The sequence below is a fragment of the Geotrypetes seraphini genome, chromosome 3 (assembly GCF_902459505.1).
Source record: "Geotrypetes seraphini chromosome 3, aGeoSer1.1, whole genome shotgun sequence".
Classification (NCBI taxonomy): Eukaryota; Metazoa; Chordata; class Amphibia; order Gymnophiona; family Dermophiidae; genus Geotrypetes; species Geotrypetes seraphini.
In genome coordinates this window covers 354,762,165-354,785,665 of record NC_047086.1, presented here as the reverse complement: position 1 = coordinate 354,785,665, position 23,501 = coordinate 354,762,165, and the positions used below count along the sequence as shown (strand labels likewise).

The window sequence follows — 23,501 nt, the reverse complement described above, 5'->3', positions numbered from 1 at the left end:
GTCTACAGTCCTGGACTACATGTTCAAAAAGATATAAAGTACTCCCCCAAAATTTGCGGGGGTTCCATTTCAGGAGCTCCTGCAAATTTTGAAAAAACTGTGAATGCGGCTTAGGAGCAGATTGGAGGCAGGAGCGGTGGCAGGTGCTGAAAATCGAGTGTGGGATCGTTCTTAGTATTTTCTGACCGCCTCTTCCGTGAACTAAAGTCAGGCTACACCAATCAGGAGATACTTTGACACGCTATCTGGCACGTCAAAGCAGCTCCTGATTGGTATAGCTTGACGTTGGTTCCCGGAAGAGGCGGTCAGAAAATATCACGAAAGACTGAGTCTGCAAATTCACGGGGGTTTACTGTACACATGATGGAGTCAGTCCAGAGGGCAGCTACTAAAATAATTGGCAGTCTATGTCATAAAGTATATGGGGACAGACTTAAAGACCTTAATATGTATACTTCAAAAGAAAGGTGAGAGGGGGAGATATGATAGAGACATTTAAATACTTCTGTGGTATACATGCAAATGAGGCAGATCTCTGACAATTGAAAGGAAGCTCTGGCCTGAGGAAATACAGAATGGAGGTGAAAGGCAAAGGACTCAGAAATAATCTAAGAAAATACTTCTTCATGGAGATAATGGTGGTTACGTAGAACAGCCTACTGGTGGAAGTGGTAGAAACAAAGGCAGTATCTGAATTCAAGAAAGCATGGGTCAAGCATATAGGAAGTCTAAGGGAGAAGGGATAATAGATGGTAGGGATATACTAACTGCATAGGCTATGTGGTCTTTGTCAGCTATTATCTATGTTTCTGTAGCAGGTACTCTCTATGGACAACAGGATTGAAGTCCTGTTGGAAGTTGGAAGTTGACTTCCAAAACCTGCTCTTTATGAGCTAAGAAGGCTGGGATTGACTGTCCCAGGATGTTCTGCACATATCTGATAGACAATTTCTAGCTGCTCTATTCTAGTACTAAGCTAGAGAAGCTGTTTCTCATGCAAGGTCTTTCTGATATCACCCAAATGTGACAACTTGCACCCTGCTGTCAACCGAGAGCATGTGCTCTAAGTAAACTTGGCTTAATTGAACTGGTAGCCCAAAGGAGCTGGAGGAAGCTGCCAAGTATAAAAAAAAAAAATTCACATGACTAAATTGCCTTCATAAAAAAATGCCCAACCATAAAACATTCACAATGTTCTACAGGACATCCTGTCTCTTATTTTGTGCTTCACTTGAGCAATAAATGTAAACCATAAATATTCATCTAAGAATACTCTGCTTACTAGATGAATAGTGATCTAAAGCTTGATGTACAGTGTACAGTACGAAAACATTACTCATGATGTAAGCCAGATAAGTCAGAAAAGAATTTTGGGCTACGTACCAGAAGAAATCATGCAGGCCACCAGTATAAAGCACAGCATGATGTGTAGAACTCATTTCTACTAGCCATCATCAAAGCATTGGTGCAATCATGAATGCAGACCAGATGTGCCCGAGTGCATTCCCCTGTACAAATTGCAGTGCACTAGGATGTATCGATGAAATGCGATACTATTAGTTTGTGCTATCCATTTATAGTGTACCATTGGTGTGAAACCAGTATAATGCTATCTGATTATTGGACCTCTCAAGTAATAAAATTTAGGGCTATCAAGAGAAGGAAATGTCAGCAAAATTTATAGTGCAGCAGTGGTGAGCACCTTGCAATGCTTCATCGGTCCTCTTCTTTCATAAGCTACATTTATGCCTTTGCACATCATCTTCTTGCCCTATGTAATATAGGCTGAGCAAAATTTCAAGTTAGGTTACAAAATATCTATAAAATTGGTAATTGTTTTATTTTCTATGTATTTTAGTAAACAATTGATCTATCAGCTGTTTCAAGGACACCCAGTTTTATTTCAGTATTCTAGGATATCCACTGCTTTTGTATTTTTATTGAAATGTAAAATAGATATTGATAGATAGGAACATAAGTTCAGAACCTGTTCTTAGACTTGAATGAATCACATTCCAATTTCCTAAGGTCCGTCTGCAATTTTTCACAATCCGCATGTGTTTTAACAACTTTGAACAGTTTAGTGTCATCTGTAAATTTAATCATCTCACTTGTCGTTCCAATTTCCAGATCATTTATAAATAAGTTAAATAGCACCAGTCCCAGTACAGACCCCTGCGGCACTCCACTGTTTACTCTCCTCCATTGAGAAAAATGAACAATTGATCCTACCCTCTGTTTTCTATCCGATAACCAATTCCTAATCCACAACTGAACTTTGCCACCTATCCCATGACACTTCAATTTTCTCAGGAGTCTGCCACTAAAACCAGGGCTTGCAGATCCTGCACTTTTTTGCTCAGACTGCAAGTAATCCAACAATACGGGCTAGATTAAATAAATGGTGCCCAAAATTGTGCACTGGGATGATCTGTGCTAAGCTAGTATTCTGTATATGGCACTCCACACAGAGTGTCTTTTATAGAAGACTAGCTTATTGTACATTTCATGTATAAGTTTGGGTGCAAGCATTTACACCTGCCAGGCATTCTATAAATCGAGCCTAATTTCTGAAATCTTTAACAATTTCCAGTTTTCCTTGATTCTTGCTTCGTACATTCCATGTTCCTATGTTGAGAAGATCTTCGCAGCTTCTGATCTCCCTTTTCTGTCCAGCAACATCAGCAACAAGATGTCCTGGCGGCTATGATCCATCAGCTTCAGAACCACAGGGCATACTCTGGGAGATGGGTCAGCTCTTCCCTAGTAGGATGGTGAGTGCCTTCTGAGCTGGGGGACCATCTTCCAGCACTGTATGGCGATTCTTTGTCTCATCATAATCTAGTTTTCTTGGCAGAATACAGAAGTAGATTGCCAGGCCTTTCTTCTGTGCAGTATAAATTTGATATTGTCACCATTGTTGCATCATGAGCAGTCCTCCGAACTGGCACAAAACCGATTTCTTTTTAGATCCACAATTCATCAAGTCACTAGGACTCGAGCACGAGTCGATGGCACCTAACAACAACAATTTCTGAGAGCCACCCCTATCCCTTCCATTGTCACTCTCCTTTTGGAGTTCTATGCTGTGACACTTAGGTGTTCATGTTATAGAATAGGGCATAGGTCAGATCATACATAACTCTTAATTATTGCCAATTAAGTGCTTGTTGACTCCAATAATTGACTAATAGTGCCTATTGACTAGTTTATGTGCAGATCTGGGGTCTGCACCCATGTTTGGCCAACCTATACAGAATCTGGAGATATGGAAGTAATTCTGTAAAGCAGTCACTAATATTTCCATGCTGATTATGTGTGTAAATAATTAGAATACAGGCACATACATGTATAAATGCTGGATACATGCCTAAGCACCATTTTCTAATTACATGCATATCTTTGAGAATGTTTAGTTTGCAGGTGGGTTTACACTGTAGGCAGGGCACACAGTTAGTCACATAACTTTATAGAATGCTAAAAGTAATGCATGTATTTCCCACAACTGGGCATGCACACTTAGGCCAGTTACACTGAAGAAAAGTAGACACCTACATTTCTTTACAGAATAGGCTCCTACCAGTGTCCTCTGGGAGCCTAATAATAGGTGCACAGTTATAGAATTACACCCTATGTAGACTGCTGTATGTTGTAAACAGAAGAATGTGCAATAACTGTCTGGTAAAAGAGAAATGCAGCAACAGTTAAAGTGAAGCAGCTTGTATCACCTCTCCTTTCACTGGTTGTTTATCCAATATCAATATAACCACTTTAGGAGCCAAATTACTAAACAAGCTGCCAATTAGGCTTGCAGTCAGCTGGATAGATTAGTAGCTAAGAGAGGCCAATATGAGATTTTCATCTCTTGAGCCAATTACACAAGTGAATTACTATCCACAATGCTCTTTGGAAGAGTAAGGTAAAACTGTTTTCAGAGGCACGAAGGGAGACCCAGGGTAGGGGAATAGGATGATATTCCATGTAGTATAAAAATTGCCCTAGTAAAAAGAAAGATTTATGGCAATGTAAGAAAAGGATCTAGAGCTGCTAGAAGTGAAAATAAGGCATGGTTTGTCATTCTGTCCTGTTCCATACTCTTTCCATTGACATATCTTAACATGCTGGAGGGAGGGAGGGAGGGTGATAAGAAAGGAGCAGGAAATATAAGATTTGCTTGATGCCCCTTCTTTCCATCTTATCATTTTTAAGAAACATAGAAGTTTTTATTTCCTCAAGCGTTCAGTGACTGTTAATTATTGAAGCCAGTGTTTTTATTTGCTGCTTTATTTTTTTTGTTGTTGTTGTTTATGTCTTATTTCATCATAATGTTTTGATTTGGGCTGTGTATGTATATTTATACTCAACCCAGAATTGCAGGTAGCCTGAACTAAAAATGTTTAAATAAATAAATTTTGCTGAACAATTTTGAATTATAAATGAAAATGCTTCATTTTAGAGGAGGCGTTGATTCTACGGGACATCTTTACCTTGTTATTAGATAAAATTTGTGATAATTGGTAGAACTGACATAACATTGTCTTGTCATCCTCTCCTGGTTTTCCATTTGGTCTGCTACAGGAGCCCATGAATAAGACTACAGAACCGTGCTTCTCACCCTCTTCTACAGGAACATCCACCCAGTCAGGTTTTCAGGATGATACAATGAATATGCATGAGATTCATTTGTGTATAGTAAAGATCATTTGTATGCAAATCTATCTCATGCATATTCACTGCAGAGCTGGCTGGGTGTGCCTCCAGAAGGTTGAGAAGCACTGCTATGCAGTAGGAAATAACAAACAAACATATCTAAATTTACAAGCAGATATTTAATTATAAGAAACCTACCTAGCCACATTTAAGAAGTGAGAGGGGAGAAAGTTGGAGCAATATTAACATTGCAGCTCTCTGAAGCCTCCTACAGTGTTAGCTGTGGAAGTGTAGCAAATATTTGCAGGTAGTGTACGAGTCATGGAAAGCACACCACACCCTGTTCCTTGTAGTGGGCAAAATGTTTTAAGGAAAGAAAGCTCTAGAAAACGCACATTTTTGAGTGTTTAAAATTGACAAATTGGTTTGGCATGTATTTCAATCTATTGTGCATACTGTATAGCACTGATAACAGGAAACCATAATTATTTAGGGCAGTGTTTCTCAGCTCGATCCTAGAGTACCCCCTTGCCAGTCAGGTTTTCAGAATATCCACATTGAATTTGTATAAACTTGATTTGCATACACTGCCTCATTATAATGCAAAACATTTTCATGCATATTTATTGTGGATATCTTGAAAACCTGACTGGCAAGGGGGTACTCCAGGACCAAGTTGAGAAACACTGATTTAGAGAACATACTGTGTAGCCAGGTAAAGGTGCTTGCTTGGCTGGACAACTGATTTTCAGTACAAGTAGTAAGTCTGCAGTTTCACCTAGAATGTGATCTTCTTCCTGCTAGTAAGGATTTATTTTGTGTCACTGACTGCAGAGTAATCGGTGGCAATGTTATTTCTAAGCTATACTGGTGCAGGGGGACACAGCTTTAATTCCTTTCTTGCACATAGACCTGGAGGAATTCTGCATAACTGTGTCATGCAGAATTTGCACAGAATTCCCAACCTACAATAACATAATTTAACATAAAATTTTTATATACCATAACTCAGAATGTTTTTCAGCTTTAGGGGGTAAGTTATCAAGGTACAGTTAAAGATTGCCTTTTACACCACCTTGATTTCCCATGGGTTCCAACCACCTTCAGTAACTCACAAGCAGCAGTATTCCAGTGGTCTGGAAGCATGAGACGCAAAGCCGTAGCCCAGTGCTCCCGGGCCAGCAGAGCAGGGTCCATCCAGCTTTTTCCTCGTCCTCCATAAGGTTGAAGACTCCCAATGCCCCCTCCCCACCCCTCCTCTTCTAAGATAGTTCTCACCTTCCTCTTAAAGGGCTACCTTAATATCATTGGTGGTTTGGGAGGGTCCGCGAGCAGGAGCAACGCCAAATCACTCCTGCTCAGTCTTTCGCTGGTTACAAAATGGCACCCCTAACAGTCTTGCATGACTACTTCTAAGGGTCAAGTTTCCATTTAGAGGACATGTCCAGACAGCTTTTCAAAACCTAGAACTTTGTCCGGATTTTGAAAAGCTTCCAGCTAGGAGCGACATCGGAGTGGCATCTGCACATACATGGATGCAGCGCGGTGATGTCACACACATGCATGCATGCGTGTGACATCATCGCATTACCAGTGCAGATGCCATCCCGACAAGTGAACAGGTTGAGGGGGCTGGGGGTAGAATGGGGTATGACTCGGATTTTAGTTCCTGAAAATCTGGTAATTCTAATGTTTCCTATATGAAAATATGCTCCTTTGTGGTAATTGCACAATTTTATGGCCAGCACCAGACTGTGCAGGAGTGACTAGGCATTGCTCCTAACCAGTGTTGTCCGCTCCTCGGACAATAACTTGCTCTCAGATGACCCAGTCTCTCAGATGGAAGACCCTCTGCTTGGCTTTCTGGTTGTAGGCCCCTGCTTGCCCCACCTGGCCTTCTCCAGGCAGAGTTTGGCCCCTTCCCCAGCCTTCTTCAGTCTCTCCTGCATGTGAGTATGTACTCAGCCAAATTCTTCCCTCGACGGGATTCTTCCTCTCAGGCTTCTTGAATCACATCCAGGATTCCTCTCGGTCTCCACCCATACAATAATTCAAATGGAGAAAAACCCACTCTGGGGTACTTCACAAATGTCAAAGAGCACATAAAGGAGGAGAGAATCCCTGTTCTTCCCATCTTCTGCTACAAATGTTCTTAGCATTTGCTTTAGAATTTTATTAAACTGCTCCACAAGGCCATCTGTCTGTGGATGATAAGCAAACGTCCATAAAGTCTTCACTTTTAGTAGGGTACACACCTGCTTCATGACCTTCATGTTGCGCAGGACAATAGCCTCTGGATATCAGGTGGCATACACCAGAATTACTAAAATGTACTTATTGCCCCACGAGGTGCACTCCAGAGGGCCCACAAAGTCCATAGCCACTCGATCAAAGGGGGTGCCGACCAAGGGAATAGGCATAAGAGGAACCCTTGCATGACTATTCAACTGGCAAGTCGGGCAGGATTGGCAGAACAACTCTTTGTTTATATACACTGGGCCAGAAAAACCAGGCCAAAATTTGTTCTCAGGTCTTCTCTTCTCCTAAGTGACCTCCTAATGGGTGACTATAGGCTAACTGCATGACTTGCCTGCAATAAGGTTGCGGAGCTAACAGCTGCTCTATCTCCTCCCCCTTCAGGATTTCCTTGGCCATCCTATACATCAGATCCCCTTTAACTATAAAGTATGGGATTGCTATCTTAGAGGTGTCTTGATCGCTCATGAGATTCCCATCCACAGTCACAATTTGAGTTCAGGCTGTTCTAAGGGACACATCTTCGGCCTGAGCTCTCTTAAAATCCCCTGGGGGCTCACCCCCACTCCATTCAGGCAGGCTATCCAATAGGTCTGGTATATCCTGTTCCTCTTTTCCTGATACTGAACCCTCATCAACTGCAGCCTCCAAGTTTGGGTCACAATGCAACTTTTCCCACCACATCTGTTGGCGGGGTTTAGGCACCTTTGGATTCTCTACAGTGAGGTCAGGGTCCTCCAAAGGGAAAACCTTGGTGAAAGGGTCTTCCTCCTTTCCCTGGGGACGAGTAGTTAATTGAGCCCAGATAGCTCTAAACTTTGGGAAGTCCCATTCCACAATGACTGGGTAGGGAAGCCATGGCAGGACCACTGCTTCTACCTGGGCTTGCCCCACTAGCGTCATGAGGGACACCTGAGCTGTAGAATACTGTCTGTGAGCTCCATGAACACATGATAACTCCATGGTCTGCTCATAATTTACTTGCAGTCTGGTAACAGTTTCTCTTCACACAAGTGTCTTCACACTGCCGGAATCTATCAGCGCCTGGTAAGAATTTCCATTCAGTTCTACTTCCATCAGGCAGTTCCTGCCTCCAGGTTGAGAGGCTTCCAAAATATTGTAGTATTTCTACCACATTTACATCCATAGCATCTTCGCTTTTTCAAGGCAGTCTTTTGCCAAATGTCCCTTGGCTCCACACTTAAACCAGATGAGGGTGTTTGAATCTTGGCCCCAGCCCCATTTGGGCTGGTAGAGTCTGCATGAAGCTAACTTCCATTGATCAGGCCTCCACTTTAAGGTCCTGGGTTTGATGACTGTTTCGTGTCCTCAGGGTACTTGATCCTTGTCTCTGTGTCCATTCTTCCGGGACTTCCTACTGGTTTCTTTTCCCCAATTCTGAGGCTGGCTGAGTTTGTTGGAACAAAACTGCCACTTCCAAGGCGGTCTCTAGCATTTGCAAAGGGTGTTGTCTCACCCACTGTCTCATAGACTGGGACAATCCATCCAGGAACTGCTCCAGGAGAGCCATTTCTGCTACTTCTACTACAGACATCTCCTCTTGTTGTAACCATCTCCATGCAATCTCTTTCATAAATTGCTGCTGCTGCTGTTTTGTCTGCATCTGCATAAATTGCTGCTGCTGTTGTCCCTTCATTATGAGCCGGATTAGTTTTTCCATGTTTTACTGGTAGCACTAGAGTACACTGAGTACAAAAAACCCCTCTACCTATCTGGTTCAGATCCCTTTCTCAAGGCAGAGCTAAGCCCAGATTCTGAAATTCATAAGGTCTGCTTCTTCTGGCGGGTTGAGCAGAATCATACACTTGACACCACTTGTAACAGTGTGAGTGGGGCGGGGTCTGGCCTAGTACACAAACAGCAAGACACAAGCCCAAAAGGTAGGGTTACCAGATGTCCGGATTTACCCAGATATGTCAAGTTTCAAGTTTATTTGTAGCTTGGTATACCGACCATCACAAGTATCTGGTCGGTTTACAATAATAGAAATTATAAAGATATTTCAAAAATGTAAAATTGCATTAAGAAAATGATAAATTGAAATAAATAAGGGGAAAAAATGGGGCGAATTAAGGCCAAGACAAGGACATAATTGAGACGAGTGGGTAACGAGAGGAAGGAGGGGGAGAGGGAGGATTTTAATTACATTATGTAAAAAAATAAAATAAAAGGAAGGAAGGAAAAAGGGAAGGGATAAAACAGGAGGAGAAGGGGAATGTCGCTTCTTGAAAGCGTTTCTCTATTTATTAGTTTTTGTTTTCCCTTTTTTCGGGTTCTCAATTGGAATTTAAATAGGTATCTTTTTAGAGGGCATGTTTGGGCGTTCAGACGGCTTTTCAAAACCCGGCACTTTGTCCAGGTTTTAAAAAGCAGATCGCGTCGGGAGGGGCATCCGCACTTGTGCAGATGCAACGCGGTGACGTCATACGCACGTGCACATGATGTCATCGCATGCATGGATGCCACCTGACCAAGACGAGCAGGCTGAGGGTGGTGAGGCTGGGGCGGTGATGGGTGGAACTGGGCGGGCCTGGGGGCAGGTCTGTGGGTCCAGATTTTATATATGTAAAATCTGGTAACCCTAGAAAAAGGTAAAGGAAAATTCTTTATTAACTCAAAATGAAAAATCGACCACCTTGTTCCTTCACAGGGTCAGACATACAATGAACAGTCTTTTGGTTCCAAAAGTCCTGAGATGTGCCTGTGGCTAACAGGACCCAAGAAATGGATCATGGTTTGTGACTGCCATACCCCAAACACAGTCTTTCAACAGCTTTCCCTAGCCAGACCTCAGAGCAACTCACAGGTATTCGGCAACAAAAGTAATATTGGCTTACCTCAGCCAAGCAGAATATCTAAGGGTTGTAGACAAGATGCATATGGGAATCACCTCTTCCTTCTTCCTCTGGGTCTTCCTAGCTAGTTCTGGCCCAGTCTTTTATACTTCCTGGTTCCTGACTCCTTGATTCCTCCTTTTCATCTCACTTCCCCCTAAGGAGGAGCTACCTATATTATGGTGGTTCTTGCATTGTGAGGGAGTATCCAGCATGGCGAGTGGTAGTATCCTATAGACTCCCTCACACAGACCCTAACAACCAGATTCTACAAATGATGCCAATTTCGGTGGCCGCCTAAACAACGGTTGCTGATCACATGTCAATCATGCAACAGCGCCATTTATAGAATCATGGTTACTTCAACCATAAACATATACACCAGAAAACTCATCTTTTTCAAAATATTTAGCGAACTAATTTAAATCATCCTTAGGTTATGTTATTTTTAATCTTTTGTTCACTGCATTGAACTTACGGTTATGCGGTTTATAAATATGATGTTATGTAAATGTAGGCCAGGATTTTGAAGGCCTACCTTTCCAGTGCCTATGTTTGACATGAATCATGTCCATGGAGGTGCCTAGGGTCATTTCCAGTGTTAACCACACCTACTTCAACCTTAGACATTCTAAGGCATATTCGTAGACAAGATGAAGGCACTGTTAGAGGTGCCTACATTTTTCAGTGATTTTTTAATCATTTTTTAATAGCTTTGCCAATTAAGTTAGGCGCTGGTAGGACAGCTACCGACGCCTAACTTAAGGCACCATTTATAGAATATGCCCCTTAAGTGCTTAACAAATTTTAAAAAGGGCCCCCTTAGTGAGTTAAACAATTTGATTTTATTCATATCAGGACTATATATACATGCTTAAATAAGCCCCCCTTTTACTAAGCCGCGACAACGGGTTTTAGTGCAGGGACCCACGCTGAATGTTCCACGCTATTCCCAATGCTTCCTATAAGTGTCGGGAGCAGCGCAGCGCATTCAGCATGGCTCCCTGCGCTAATAATTGCTATCACGGTTTAATAGTAACATAGTAGATGATGGCAGATAAAGACCCGAATGGTCCATCCAGTCTGCCCAACCTGATTCAATTTAAATTTTTTTTTTTTTTTCTTCTTAGCTATTTCTGGGCGAGAATCCAAAGCTTTACCCGGTACTGTGCTTGGGTTCCAACTGCCGAAATCTCTGTTAAGACTTACTCCAGCCCATCTACACCCTCCCAGCCATTGAAGCCCTCCCCTGCCCATCCTCCTCCAAACGGCCATACACAGACACAGACCGTACAGAGACAGAGAGGGGGTTTAAGTTATTCTTTCACCACTTACCAGCAAACACATAACTCACTTTGAATATCTGCTCCTTAATTTAGATTTTTTTTTTTTTTTGCAATAAAAATCACCTAAAATGGTTGTTGTATCATAAAGAAAACAGATTGATCATATTTGTTGTTATGTAGAAGAAAATTACACAAGGTAATTCAATAATTTTAATTGTCTATTTTTCACACCTAGTCTTTTATTTATTCATTCAATTTTCTATACCATTCTCCAAAGAGAGCTCAGAATGGTTTACATGAATTTATTCAGGTACTCTAGCATTTTTCCCTTATAGTATATTCTTTATGCCATAAAAGTACTACCTACCCAAATACATTTCCTGGGAAAATATCTAATCTAATCTACAATTTGTGAGTCGCTCTATACCTAAATAGGTTCTAGGTGACGTACAATTTGAGTAAAGGCAGAAAAGTAGAGGGGGGAGTGAAGAGACAGGAAGAGGAGTGGGAGGGAGGAAGGTCTTCTAGAGAGAAGTGGAGAGTAGAATTAGCGATACATTTTACATTGAAGATATTGAAATCTCAGTCAAGTAGGCTACTGATTTGAAATATCAAATATCAAAAATTTAAACTTTAAAATAGGGAATTTAATCTCCAGAATAAGAGTTGATAGATATTTTAATGTAACAAACCTTATACACAACTTATACACAACCAGTTTTTAGTGCCAGCTGTGGTAGTAACATCTTCGACATTCATAGAATTCCTAGGAGCATCGGAGCTGTTACCGCTGCAGCCGGCACTAAAAACCGCACTACGGTTTTGTAAAAGGGGCAAGGGGGGTGTAAGAAATAATCTAATATAATAAAAAAAACAATTTGAAAATCATATAAAATGTTATTAATCGGAAGAATGGTATTGGAAAAAATTATGAAAGATCAATGAAAAGCAAAAGATATTAAAAATAAAATCCTGTTTTCCATGACAGCTATGACAAACCTATAACCTTAATTAGAGGCTTCATGCACAGTCATGGTTAATGGCCTACTTTCTCCTACAAGCTAAAGAGCCCATGTTCAAAACACTTAGGGCTCCTTTTACGAAGGTACACTAGTGGTTTTAGCGTGCACTAGACGCTAACGCCTCCATAGAGCTTGCATTAGTATTTTCCGTTTAGCGCACCTTAGTAAAAGGAGCCCTTAGACATGGAGAATGACACAGGGATACATTTTTCCCGTCCCATCCCTGTAAGCTCTCCTCATCTGCACAAGCCTCAAACACTTTAAAATCATAAGTTTGAGGCTTGTGCGGTTAAGGCAGAGCTTGCAGGAATGGGACAGGAGCGGGGACAGTACAGGGATATTGAGATTCCATGGGGATGGGGACAAATTTGTCCTCCTGATCCTTTGTGTGTGTCTAAGTGCTTTGAAAATGAACCTCTAAGTCTGTATGTGTTCTCTTCTAAACAGGGAACATCATGAAACTCAGTTTTAAATTGGAGAGAAAAACTTTAAGAAATGTTTATTCAGGCTTTTTCAAACTTGAAAATGATCCTGATTGTAAGCTGTACTGCTAGGATCGTCTACCGATAGCGCACTGCTTCTTAAATATTAAGCAAAATGTAAAACCTGCAATCTTGCAAGCTGTTGGGTTTAAAAATGATTAAACAGATGTGTAGCCTCCAGCAGCATTAGACCTCTGATCTGATTTTAGCTTACAGATGGAAATGAATTAATTCATGGCAATACCCTGTAAAATCAAGGGTATGGCATTGAATGCTAGCACACTGTTTAAACAGAAATATACCTGCTTCAAAATCTGTTTTAAAAAATTACCAAACTCTTTTTAGTACAAATTCCACATTTAATATTTTCATGGGCATCTTGACAGACATAGCTAATAGCATATTTTATGACAAAATATTTTATATAAAATCAAAATTATTGTACATTAAGGGGGTAATTCTATAAATGGTGCTTAAAAATGAGCCCCAGAAAAGATCGGCACCAAGCACTATTCTGTAAAGGGCACCAGTCTTCTGCCCACTGAAATCTGGTGACATCCTGGCACCAGAGTTGTGTGTGCTGGCTGATTTATTCTTTAACACTGCAATAAAAGTGTAGTCTCTAGCATGCAACAGGGTATGCAAGCTAAAATTCAGTGGCTTATTAAGTCTGCACATTTCCTTCTTACCTGACACCTTCCTAAAACCCAACTTTATTAACATTGTCTTAATGTAGCGAAAAGCTATCTTTTTATCTCTGAGACAGCCAGATTTATCTTGTGTCAGGAAAGTCAGACATGCTTCTCTTGTTCAGTATTGGTTTTATCTGTGACAATTCACTGTAAAGGTAATTTTCAAGATCAAAAATTGGGAATATTTAAGGGTGTATACACTAAAGCTAAGGCTGTTCACTAGGCATGAGGAATATGTATAAATTTGAATTCCTCAAAAAGTAAAAGCAATCAGGAGATTATAAATAAAAAGCTGCACATTTAGGTTCTATCACAAAAGCTTATTCAGTGCTATTTATAACGATTAGCAGTTATCCGAGGACAAGCAGGCAGAATATAAAATATAAAAGCAGGCGAGATAATAAAATTTGCGGACGACACCAAACTATTTAATGGAGCTCGGACTACAGAGGACTGCGAAAAGTTGCAAAGGGACTTGAACAAATTAGAAGAATGGGCGGCGAAATGGCAGATGAAGTTCAACATTGAAAAATGTAAAGTATTACATGTGGGGAGCAGAAACTCGAGGTACAACTATACAATGGGAGGGATGTTATTGAATAAGAGTACCCAGGAAAGGGACTTGGGGGTAATGGTGGACATGACAATGAAGCCGTCGGCACAGTGTGCAGCGGCCGCTAAGAGAGCGAACAGAATGCTTGGTATAATCAAAAAGGGTATTACAGCCAGAACGAAAGAAGTTATCCTGCCGTTGTATCGGGCGATGGTGCGCCCGCATTTGGAGTACTGCGTCCAATATTGGTCGCCGTATCTTAAGAAGGATATGGCATTAGTCGAGAGGGTTCAAAGGAGAGCAACACATCTGATAATAGGTATGGAAAACCTGTCATATTCTGAGAGATTGGAGAAGCTGGGTCTCTTTTCCCTGGAGAAGAGGAGACTTAGAGGGGATATGATAGAGACTTACAAGATCATGAAGGGCATAGAGAGAGTAGAGAGGGACAGATTCTTCGAACTTTCGAAAAATAAGAGAACAAGAGGGAATTCGGAAAAGTTGAAAGGGGACAGATTCAAAACAAATGCTAGAAAGTTCTTCTTTACCCAACGTGTGGTGGACACCTGGAATGCGCTTCCAGAGGACGTTATAAGGCAGAGTACGGTACTGGGGTTCAAGAAAGGATTGGACAAATTCCTACTGGAAATGGGGATAGAGGGGTATAGATAGAAGATTACTGCACAGGTCCTGGACCTGTTGGGCCGCCGCGTGAGCGGACTGCTGGGCACGATGGACCTCGGGTCTGACCCAGCAGAGGCATTTCTTATGTTCTTATGTTCTTATTCTCACATGTGGGTGATGTCATCCATGGAGCCCCAGCACAGTCAAAAAGTATACTGTCACTTTAAACTTTAAGACCGCCTGTACCATGTGCACACTGGTGCCTTCCCACCCGACATCAGCTCATGGAACAATCAGTTTTTAGTTTTCCCCCAGAGCTGATTAGCTGTTTTTTTTAGTCTCTCTAAGCGCGGCAAACTTGTATATTTTTTTTGCCTTCCCATTTCATTTTTCCCTTTGTCATATTTTTCTATTTCATTTATTTTTCTTTCATTTGGATAAAAAAATGTTGAAGTTTTTAACAATTTTATTTTTCAGGCCTTAGGCTCTTTTCAGTCTGTTTTCAGGCCAGGATCTTCAACATAATTTTGGTATTCCGTCTACTCGACTCCCCTGAACCACAAAGATCTTTGACCTTGCATCAGTGTTTTTTTCTTCAATGTCCAAAGCTCTTAGTGGTTTCAAATGATGCACTCAGTACCACAGGACTATTTCAGGTACTAACCCACACAGTTGGTGTGTCCAGTGCCTAGGTCCTGAACACAGAGACATTTCCTCATGCTTTGTTCTAAATTAAAGAAAAGGTTGCTTAAAGCCATGAAGTTACCAAAAACATTTCAGGTCAGCTTCAGGTGCATCAACAATGCTTGGAGATTCCAATGCTGACACTTAACAACTAAGAACTCCAGCATCTGCACCAACAGCATTGATAACTTGTTCCACCTCTGCCTCATCAGTGCTACCTGCCTCAGGAGAACCTTGTAAGAAAGCTAAGACAAACGCAAATAGGGATGGAGGTGTGGTAGACCCTGATCGATTTTCAGAGGATTGTTTTCATGAGAAGCTAGCTAAACTAAAGATGGACAAAGCAATGGGGCTGGATGGTGTACATCCAAGCATACTGAAGGAATTTAGGGAACTTCTGGCGGTTTAGCTGGCTGACCTTTTCAATGCTTCTCTAGAGTCAGGATTGGTATGGGAAGACTGGAGAAGGGCAAATGTGGTCTCTCTCCACAAAAGTGGCAGTAAGGAAGAAGTAGGGTAGTACAGTTTAGGGGATGAAGAACTTTTGTGCATGAAAGAGGATTGGAGCATGGGTGTGATAGTATGTGATGATCTTAAGGTGGTCAAACAGTTGAAAAGGCAATGACAAAAACTAGAAGGATGCTAAGGTGCATAGGGAGAGGTTTGGCCAGTAGGGACTCTGGTGAGACTTCATTTAGAATATTGTTTACAATTCTGGAGACCGCACATTCAAAAAGATATAAACAGAATGGAATTGGTCCAGAAGAAGGCTACTAAAATGGTTGGTGGTCTTCATCATAAGGTATATGGGGACAGACTTAAAGATATTAATATGTACACTTTGGAAGAAAGACAGGAGAGGGGGAGATATGATAGACCTTTAAATACCTCCATATGTAAGAAATCTCCAGAATGAGAGGGCATAGGATGAGGTGAAAGGCTCATGAGAAATCTAAGGAAATATATTTTTACAGAAAGGGTGGTAGATGATGAAATAGTTTCCCTGTAGAGGTGGTGGAGACAAAGACTATATCTAAATTCAAGAAAGTGTTGGACCTCTTAGGGAGAAGAGGAGATAGTGGATGCTGCAGATGGGCAGACTGGATGGGCCATTTGCCCTTTATCTGCCATCATGTTTCTGTGTTTCTATAAATGCATTTTCCCCTCCAGGAATGCATTAGTATTGTCTCAGGCATCTTCAACATCAACACATTCCAAATGTTGATGCTTTGAGACTAGATCATCATCAATGCAATTGGTGTCATCTCTGAGGCATGCCTCAACTTTGAGGTCACCAACACCTCAACATCCAATGCAGCATGTGCTCATAGTATTCTTGTCCACATCAGTACCAGCACCATCTCTGCAGGATCAGCTCAGAGAGCTGTTGCAGAAAGAGCTAGCTGGGATTCTGCTGTCACACTTGGTACAAATGCCTGCCTTGAGACACCCAGTCCAAGCAACACCCAAAGTCAACATTGAGGAATCATTCTCGGACTCCAAAGAGCATACCTCCTCTTCACATTCTCGTCACTCATCTTCTCTAGGCAATGTTACCTTCAATAACAATGAGAATCTATTATCATATACAGACAACATACTCCTCATCCCAATTGAACGCAACTCCAATGACACCTCTAAGAGAATTGCCAACAGCATAGACAAGATACAAAAGTAGGCCACACTCAAAAAGCAAAAACTGACCATTGCAAAAAACAAAGTACTGTGGTTCACAATTCCCTACAAACAGTCTCTACAGCCATCACCCTGCTCTCAGGAATCAAACTAGATATCAACACAACCTCCAAAATACTTGAGGTCATTTTGGACTCAACCCTCTCCTTCGAACCTCAGATCTCTAACTTATGGAAAAATAAAACCTTCTATAGCATGAGACAACTCCAACTGATCAGACCCTTCTTTCACAGTCATCACTTTGCAATACTGACACAAATGCTAGTACTGTCTCAATTGGGCTACTGTAACTCCCTTTATGCAGGTATAAACACTTCCACAAACTACAGCTGATTCAAAATACAGCAAATCTTCAAACTGAAAAAATTTGACTCCATATCACTCTTATTTCAACAGACTTCACTGGCTGCCAATCTCTGCATGCATTAAATTCAAAATCTCATGCATAGTGTATCACATCTTACATGCAAACTCCGCTGAACCTCTTATAAACCTTTTCATCAGTTCTTGGTCCAATTCAACCAGAAACATCAAGAAAATTCTTCTGATCCTCCCATCTCCTAAAGAAATTAAGTACAAGCACATATTTAACACAATTACCACTTACGTCGGCGCAAAGATCTGAAACAGCCACCTGATAACCATCAAAATGGAACCCTGTTATCTCAGATTTTGAAAGAAACTAAAGACTCTTCTCTTTGAAACATTAAACTCCATTGACAATCGGTAGCTTGTTCCAACTCAAAGATTTCTTCCTCATTCAATATAATCTGTACTTCTAATGTCAACACAATTCTTCCCAGTAGAAGACTCTTCACCCTCTCCCTCTCCTCCTCCAGCTTACTCTCTCATGCCCATTAATTCTTCTATCCTTTTGCCTAACACTTGAATTGTAAGTCACCTTGAACCTATCTAGGCATGAGCAACTCACAGATTGTAGATTAGATTAGATCTTGACATTCCTCCAGGTGTTCACTGCAGCGTTCTCCTTGATGCTCGCACCAACGCTCACCTAAGTGTCCATCTCAATATTTGCCTCAGTGTTCTCTATCTACAAGACCTGACATCAAGGATTCAGATTTCTCACATTGATCTTCCACTGATTATTCAGAATTATCTGCAGAGGAATGGTATGGTATACCTTCAGATCTATCTCCTTCACCTACCCACAAAAGGTCCCCACCGAAAAGTCTGTCTTTTACTAAATTTATCAAACAGATGGGACAAACTATTCCAGTAAATATGGAATCAGAAACAGAATCTCAAGCAGAACTCATGGATGCTTTTGACTACAAGGAGTGGCCTAAAGATTGCTTAAAGGTATATCTCCATAACTTAACAAAGGAGGCTTTAAGAACTGGGAAGCACCACTCTTTTTCTCAGTAGCTCCATGCAAACTGGATACCTTATACAGAATCCAGGCTTGCCCAGGCTTTGTTAGGCCATAATTACAGCACTAGTCCTTGGTGGTGGAGTCTGCTTTGAAAAAGGCACACAGTTCCTGAGCTTATCCCAGTACTCTGTCTAGGAGAGAAGGCAGAACTCTTGATAAGTTTGGATGCAGTGTGGCATTTTACCTGAAGTCACTTATTCAAAAACTGTTTCATTATGAACAGCGCATGCCTTCCAAGCACCTCAATTCATGCCAGCATCTTTCAAATGACCTTCTTGAAACAACTTTGATGTTATTTCTCATACATCAGCAATGTCCATTGCCATGCGCAGGCAAACATGTCTCAGAATCTTTAATCTTGATATTAATGTACAAGATTGCCTCTCAAATATTCTTTACTTAGGAGATTATCTATTTGGAGATTGAAGCATCAACACAAAAGATCAAGAAACATGAGAATTGTATGACTACCTTATCTTCTTCCAAGTCAACCTTGTCCCAATAGCCAAGAAAATATTCCAGTGCTGCTAGACATTCCACTTATTATCCCAAGTGCAGGTATAGCCTACCTACCTCATCCTCCCAAGTGCAGGTATAGCCTACCTACCTCATCCTCACAATCTTCTACGCATCCCAGACAGCAAAGAGTGCAAAAATCTCAGTCACAAACTCAGCCCAAGCAACAACAGTCTTTTTGAATCCATACTACAGAGCATAGTCAATATTTCTCAACCTTTATCTCAGACTCTTCCCATAGCTCACAACACAGTTTTCAGGCTTTGCCTAGTATGAATTCCCATTCAGTTCTACTTCCATAAGGCAGTTTCTGCCTCCAGGTTGCACAGTACAGATCTTTCTGCTGGAATTAGCATCGAAAGCAAAATTCTATATAGGTAAATAGACTGTTCTGCTGCAGTTTAATATCTCAGTCGCATTTGATGCTGTCAACCACTTTCTACTACTTCTAAAGATGAGCAAACTAGGATTACACAGATTGGTACTAAAATGGTTTATGAAATTCTTAAGGAATAGAACACATGAAGTAAGAAAGGGTCACAAGAAGTTTCTATACTGGAACACCTTCTGTGGTGTACTCAAGGCTCACCACTATCTCCCGCCCTGTTTAATGTATACTTAAGAGCCTTATGTTAGAGATTTGCCATTCCCCAAGTTCATACATTTTCGTACACAGATGATATTTTCCTCTAAGTCTAGCAAAATAATCTTTTGATGATACATTACAGTACTTAGCGAGGATTATTGAAGACTTGAGTACATGGACACAGACGAACTTACTCAGAGTTAATAAACTGAAGACCTTGTACTTTGGTTTAGAGACTACAGTTCATTACCACATACAGACTGAGGCCCTGATTCAGCAAAACGCGTCTAAAGTTAGGCGCCATTTAGACGTCTAAGTTATGCATCCTTTAGAGAATCAGGTTTTACATGAGATTTAGATGTCCAAACAATGTCCTTAATGTTATAATATTTTATTATTATGTTATTAGAATGGTGATTTTATGTTGTTTTTCATTATAATTGTAATACTGGGAGTTGGATCTGTTTAATACTTTTATTTATTTCTCTTCCATCAAACAGAGTGACTGGGATTCGAACCAGCAACATTAGATTAGGAGGCTGTAGATTTAACCAGTGTTCTACAGAGTGAGCTAGAAAGCTGCATAGCAATTGTAAAACTAGGTCTTATAGGCATTGTAAGGGAGTCTACTTTTGAGCATAGTTTAGGCTTCAGATAGATCTGAGTTCTATGGATGGAACTCAGTCACAATTTGGACATCCTTAATGTGATCTGCTAAATACTACGCAGCTCCTGATTGGTGAGGCTCGACTTTAGTACAGGAAGAGGCAGTCGGAGCATACAGCGAGTGATTTCCTTCACTCACCGGCTCTCCGGCTGCCCTCTCCTGCCTCTCCAGCTGCCCTCTCCTGCCTCCCCTTTGCGGTTGGAAAATACCGTGAATGACCGGGACCAAGAATTCGCGGGGGAACACTGTGTAGCAATCTTGTACCAGGACAATCTATTATGACAATAAGGAATTTTTCTATTTTAACTGATACTGCCCTGTTCTTCTCTACTTATTCTGCTGATAACTGTTATTTTTCTTAATTTTAGGATTCATAAGTGACAATTCTCAGCCAATCCCAGAAAGCAATATTGGAAACAGAATGCTTCAGAATATGGGCTGGACTCCTGGAACAGGTTTAGGACCAGATGGCAAAGGAATGTCTGAACCAATAAGAGCATTACAGAGACCAAAAGGACTCGGACTTGGATTTAGCTGATAGAAAAATATTCCCAGTAGCAACATCTGGAAGAAGTTGTCTTATGCTTTTCATATCATCAGCAAATTCAACTGGTCTGTATTGTCAACATGATTTCTATGAAAAAAACTAAACCAGAAATGCCTCAAACTGGCCACACAATCTATAAAACTATAAGAAATTATATTGGCAACACTGATGTAGGGATAATGAATAACATGGTGCTAAAAAAAACCCCACATAATTATACAGTAATTATGCGTAGAAGAAACTTTTAAAGACTTAATTTTAATTTTAGGTTTTCTTTTTTCCAGAAATAGTACACTTCAGTACTTGGACAGCTCTTTACAACACCATTTTTAAGATTTGTAATATTTAATGGGATTGTACAATGTGAGGTTTACTTAACTGCAAAAAAAAAAAATTGCATAAAAATATGACTTTAAGGACCAAAAATTGTCCATTGTTCAGTGGCTCAAGGCAGTCTTGCCAGTAGGCTTAAATATATTTCAGAGAGTTTTATCTTTTTCGAGTGATCCTTGTTAGGCATCGTGTAACAGCCTGATCATCTGCATTTGTGGTATGTTGTTCTTTTGGGCCTGGAATAGCCATACATTAGAAACTTTAGGAATGTGCTTAGACATACAATAGAACCCTCCTATAGCACAGGAACAAATCATTCTGCCGAACAGATTAAAACACAAACAATACTACTGGTATGGTCCTAATCATGGCTAAATATATCATAGTGACCATATTTTGAAGACATTTTGACCTCCTCCTGAATGTCCAGCCATTTGTAAGCAATGTGATTGGTCCACAGTGCTTTTGTTTAGTGACCTATGGGGGCCTTTTTACTGAAGTGCAGTAATTTTTTTTGCACTTACCATGCAGTTAACAGCCAAAATTAATGTGTGGTAAGTGCAACGTCTGTGCAGTAATGTTGGCAATGTGTCCTATATTCCCTCTACAGTTATTACACAGAAATTCCCTACTAAACTAAAACTTACGGCCTCTTATACAAAGCCGCGCAGCAACAGCCCCGAAGCCCTTTAAATCTCTATGGGCTTTGGGGCTGTTAACGCAGCGTAGCCGCTAGCGCGGCTTTGTAAAAGAGGCCATTAGTTTTATAAACTGGGTCATCAACCAATATGGAGCTTGACTCGGTTAACATTAAGATCAAATAATAATACAGATTCATGTCAAGCATAATTAGTGTGGATTCACCTTAGGCTTCTTGAGATGACATTAAGTTCATCTGCAGTGATTACACACTTGACAGAATGTACTACTTACCGTACACTGCCTGCAGTATGCAGTGTATGCCCACCTTCTGCCCATAGTAACATAGTAGATGATAGCAGATAAAGACTTTGCCCCATCCTGTACTAAGAAGTTAGTGCAGGATTTTTAGAATGATGACTGTTTTAGCACATGGTAAATGTTAGTGCATACTAAATCCCACCTCCCCCAACTGTTTATCATGCTTTAGTAAAAGGTTCCTTTGTAATTTTAGCTCATTGGCAGACTTATTTGTGCCAACAGGAATGATAGATTTGGCATTGTATAAAGTTAGAACTTTGTGCTGCTGCAAAAGTACCATCTGTAATAATGTTTGCACAGCATATATTGGATAAATTACACCCTGTTGTGCTATTGTATGCTTTTTTATTGAACATCACTTATTCCATGCACAAGTTAGATTATTAGCAAAATTAGACATTAACTTGGAGTGTGATAAGATTAGTGATACTCTACAAAAAAAAAGCATTATTTCTTATCAAAATAAGTTCAGTGCCTCCTGACTTTAGCCGTTCCCAATGAATTAACATTTTCATACTGGAACACACAGTTCATCCTGATCCTCTTCCCAGAAGCTCAGGTTAAAGTGTTATGGATGAGATTTATTACATTTGCTATAAAACAGGCAATAGTTTCATTCATCATGCTAATTTACTGCCAATCACAGGGAGAGGTTGATGGGCCGAGATAAAATTTAATAAACTAGTTTTGGAGAAAATGAACCAAAACTAGATTTTCATAATGCCTGCCTTGTAGTAGCATATCTTCAGCTTTTTCATTTGACAAATAGGACTGAGTCAGGCACACAAGTGGGTGATGTAATCACATGTCACTGGGACAGAACAGCTCTCCCATGCACAGTAGTTTCCAGTTATCTCAAGCGTTTTGTTTTTTTTTAATCTGCTGTACTGAATAGATGTGAAAAGTTCTCTCATAATGCTAGAGATTTTTAAAACTCTGCATAATGCTAGAGATTTTTAAAACAATATTTTAAAAAAGCTTTCTATTTTTTATTATTTTTGATTCTTCTGTTTTCCACTTAAGTCCCAGAAGTCAGGATTCTGTCAGAGAAAGATCCAGAAGTTCAACACCCATTCCAGGTGTTTACTTTATGTGGGCTCTGACTGCAATCAGATTGATCATAAGCATTGTGCACATAGATCTCTGTGAACCTGAAAAGACTGCCTGAATTGACTCTGAAGCAGAGACAAGGTTTCCTTTTGCCCAAGAGCAAGAGAAAAAGGAATGGTCTGAACAGATATTACTGTACCTGAATCTGCATGCACATTTCAGCACTCTCTCTTTGGCAGACATTCCATCCATCTCCCTGTGCAGTGACTTCATAAGTCCAGCTGCAAAGGAACAGTGCTAGAGGTCTTCAAAACTAATGCAGAACTCTTTGGGGTTCACAAACCAAAGCATAACTGTCTTTTGAATACTCATACAAGCCAAAGATAGAAGTACTGGAGAAGAACAGGCACATCAATGCTGCCTTTTTTTAAGGGGTATCCCCTAAGTACAAGTCTGCATCATCCATAGAAAGTAACATTGACAAGTAACTGTCACAACCACATATGTTCTTTTTCATAGCGGTAGCAAAGATCTAGTGCAAACCTCCTCTTTCTCTCTAAATGAATCACAGTCCTCTTGTGTAGTGATTGATGGTTCAGCCTCAAATGGCTTCAACTCCAGTCCTGATCCTGATTGTTTTGCTACTTCTT

General features: G+C 40.6%; 1 protein-coding gene across 1 annotated transcript in view; it reads left to right on the top strand.

Moving 5' to 3' along the window:
• Positions 1–23,087, top strand: part of GPATCH2 (G-patch domain containing 2) — a 341,444-nt gene extending 318,357 nt beyond the window's left edge. The window contains 1 exon segment of the mRNA XM_033936572.1: positions 20,330–23,087. Coding sequence (XP_033792463.1) covers positions 20,330–20,499 — 170 coding nt within the window. The 3' untranslated portion in view covers positions 20,500–23,087.
• Positions 23,088–23,501: the final 414 nt, after the last annotated feature.